Below are 2,500 nucleotides of genomic sequence, written 5' to 3'. Positions count from 1 at the left end.
GTGTGTGCGGTGCCGCGCGTGTGAAGTACGAATATATTCGTATGATAATTTATCATATCTATTTCCTTGCAGGTTTATCGACCGTCCGATAGCCACGACAAGCGCGCCATTTTTGTGGCGATGTCTCTGTTTGCGTTACCATCACAACTGCCAAACTTTCTATGTTGTCGGAAAGCAGACGTACGTATAGAAATAACTACAGCGCCCGCCCCCCCCCTAGTAGCTATTCACAGAACAACAATACATCTAAAACATCCAGAACAACAGCAGCAACAGTAAACAGAAAGCCTAATTTATATTATTTATAATTTATTAATCTATTATAATTTATTAATTTATATTATTAGATTACATCATACAGTAGTTCCCGGTTTATCGAGACAGATCGGGAACCATGTAATAAACGTCCTGATTAACGGTGTCCCAATTAAACGGTTTAAACAAATAACATACTGTGCGAGGATCGTTCTTCGAATACACATATGTCGTTTAAGCGATGCGCCCGTTAATCCGAGTCCCGATTAAGCGGGGGGGGGGGAGGAGGAGGAGACCACAGTGATGACGTATGACGTCATGTTGTTTGTGTTGTTGCAGACGATTCTCCGGCAGGCCCCCGTGCGGCGCTGCTGGACTGGGCGACGGTGCAACACAAGATGCCGTGGGGCATAGTGTTCCTCATGGGTGGAGGTTTTGCTATCGCCAAGGGCGTCGCGGTCAGTGCTGCTGCCGCTGCTGCCGGCAGATTCACGTGTAGCGTTGATGTGTCATAGCACATGCAGACTAGACTGGCAGAGAATATACAGAGGAGAGAGAGGCGCGCCGCTGAGAGAGCGCGTAGAGAGAAGCGAAGATAGAGAGAGAGAGAGAGAGAGAGAGAGAGAGAGAAAGAGCGAGACGGAGAGGAAGAATATACTACATGCGTGCGGTGCGTGCGTTGGCGGCGTGTGTGCGTGTGTGTGCGTGATGCTGCAGTGCGTGCGTGTGTGTAATGCGTGTATCTGGCGTGCGGTGCATGCGTGTGCTGTGCGTCGTATCTGCAGTGCGTGCATGTGTATGCGTGTATCCTGCAGTGCTGCATGTGTTGTGTGTGCGTGTATCTGCAGTGCGTGCATGTGTATGCTGTGTATCTGGCAAGGGCGTGCATGGTGTGCTGTGTGCGTGTATCTCGCAGTGCGTGCGATGCATGCGTGTATCTGTGTATACATCCATGACCGTGTGTGTCTCTATGCTGTGCTGTTTGCATGATCCAGGGCCTGGCGGAGTGCGGTGAGCACCGACACCAGAACTAGCTAGTCTGAACAGCCTGCACCTGGAGTGTTCCTGTGTGCTCTGCACTATGTAGCACGCAACTAACGGAAATTTTTCTCAGGCAATACAGCCACAAGCCAACATCATGGCTGCCACTCATGCCTAACCGGTACAGAAGACTGGGTGGAGGAGAGGAGGGAGAGGAGAGAGGGAGAGAGGAGAGGGGGGAGGAGAGAGACGATATGGGAGATGGGGAGAGGGAGAAGGGGAGAGGGAGAATGGGAGAAGGGGGTCGAGAGGAGGAGGGCTTGCCAAGCAATAGCAGCCACAGGCAAACATCCATGGCTGCCACTCATGCTAACCCTGGAAGAGACTGGGGAGGGGAGGAGGGAGAGGGGGGAGAGGGAGAGGGGGAGGAGGGGAGAGGTGAAGGAGACAGGGGAGAAGGGGGTTTCGAAGAGGAGGAGGGCTTGGCCAGCAATAACCAGCCAAGCCAAAGCATCATGCCTGCCGCACAGCCCTAACCTTGGTAAGAAGAGAGAGAGAGAGAGATGAGGAGGAAGAGAGAGAGAGAGAGAGAGCGAGAGACGAGAGAGATGAGAGAGAGAGAGAGAGAGAGAGAGAGAGAGAGAGAGGGAGAGAGAAGAGAAAAAGAGAAGAGAGAGAGAGAGAGTGAGAAGGAGAGAGAGAGAGTGAGAGAGAGAGAGAGGCGGGGATAGGGAGAGGGGAAGAGGGAAACCGGGGAGAGGGGGAGGAGGGAGGGGGAGAAGGGAGAAGATAGGGAAGAGAGGTGAATAAATGGGAAACAAAGAGAGCGGACAAAGAGTGGCGAGAGAGCGAGAGGGTTATATATATATATATATTACTATAGTATATATATATATATATATATATATATATGGATAGATACTATAGATAGTACATAAGATAGATAGAATAGATAGACTAGATCGATAGACATAGAATAGATAGATCATAGATAGAGTAGATGATAGATAGACTAGATGACTGTATGGAATAGATTAGATATGATAGATCGAGAGAGAGGGGGAGAGCGAGAGAGAGAGAGACGAGAGAGAGAGGAGCAGAGAGAAGAGAGAGAGAGAGAGAGCGAGAGAGAGAGAGAGAGAGAGAGAGAGGAGAGAGAAGAGAGAGAGAGAGAGAGAGCAGAGAGAGATAGAGAGAGAGAGAGAGAGAGAGAGAGAGAGAGAGAGAGAGAGAGAGAGAGAGAGAGAAGAGAGAGAGAGAGAAG

General features: G+C 50.1%; 1 protein-coding gene across 1 annotated transcript in view; it reads left to right on the top strand.

Moving 5' to 3' along the window:
• The window catches only part of LOC106818377 (solute carrier family 13 member 5-like), a 13,426-nt gene that overhangs the window by 6,458 nt on the left and 4,468 nt on the right, over window positions 1–2,500 (top strand). The window contains exon 4 of the mRNA XM_014823092.1: window positions 595–713. Within this exon, the coding sequence (XP_014678578.1) occupies window positions 595–713 (119 nt within the window). The remainder of the gene's footprint in view (window positions 1–594; window positions 714–2,500) is intronic.

Source organism: Priapulus caudatus, unplaced genomic scaffold (genome assembly GCF_000485595.1).
Source record: "Priapulus caudatus unplaced genomic scaffold, Priapulus_caudatus-5.0.1 Scaffold2194, whole genome shotgun sequence".
NCBI classification, from domain to species: domain Eukaryota; kingdom Metazoa; phylum Priapulida; class Priapulimorpha; order Priapulimorphida; family Priapulidae; genus Priapulus; species Priapulus caudatus.
This window is presented reverse-complemented; position numbering and strand designations above follow the sequence as displayed.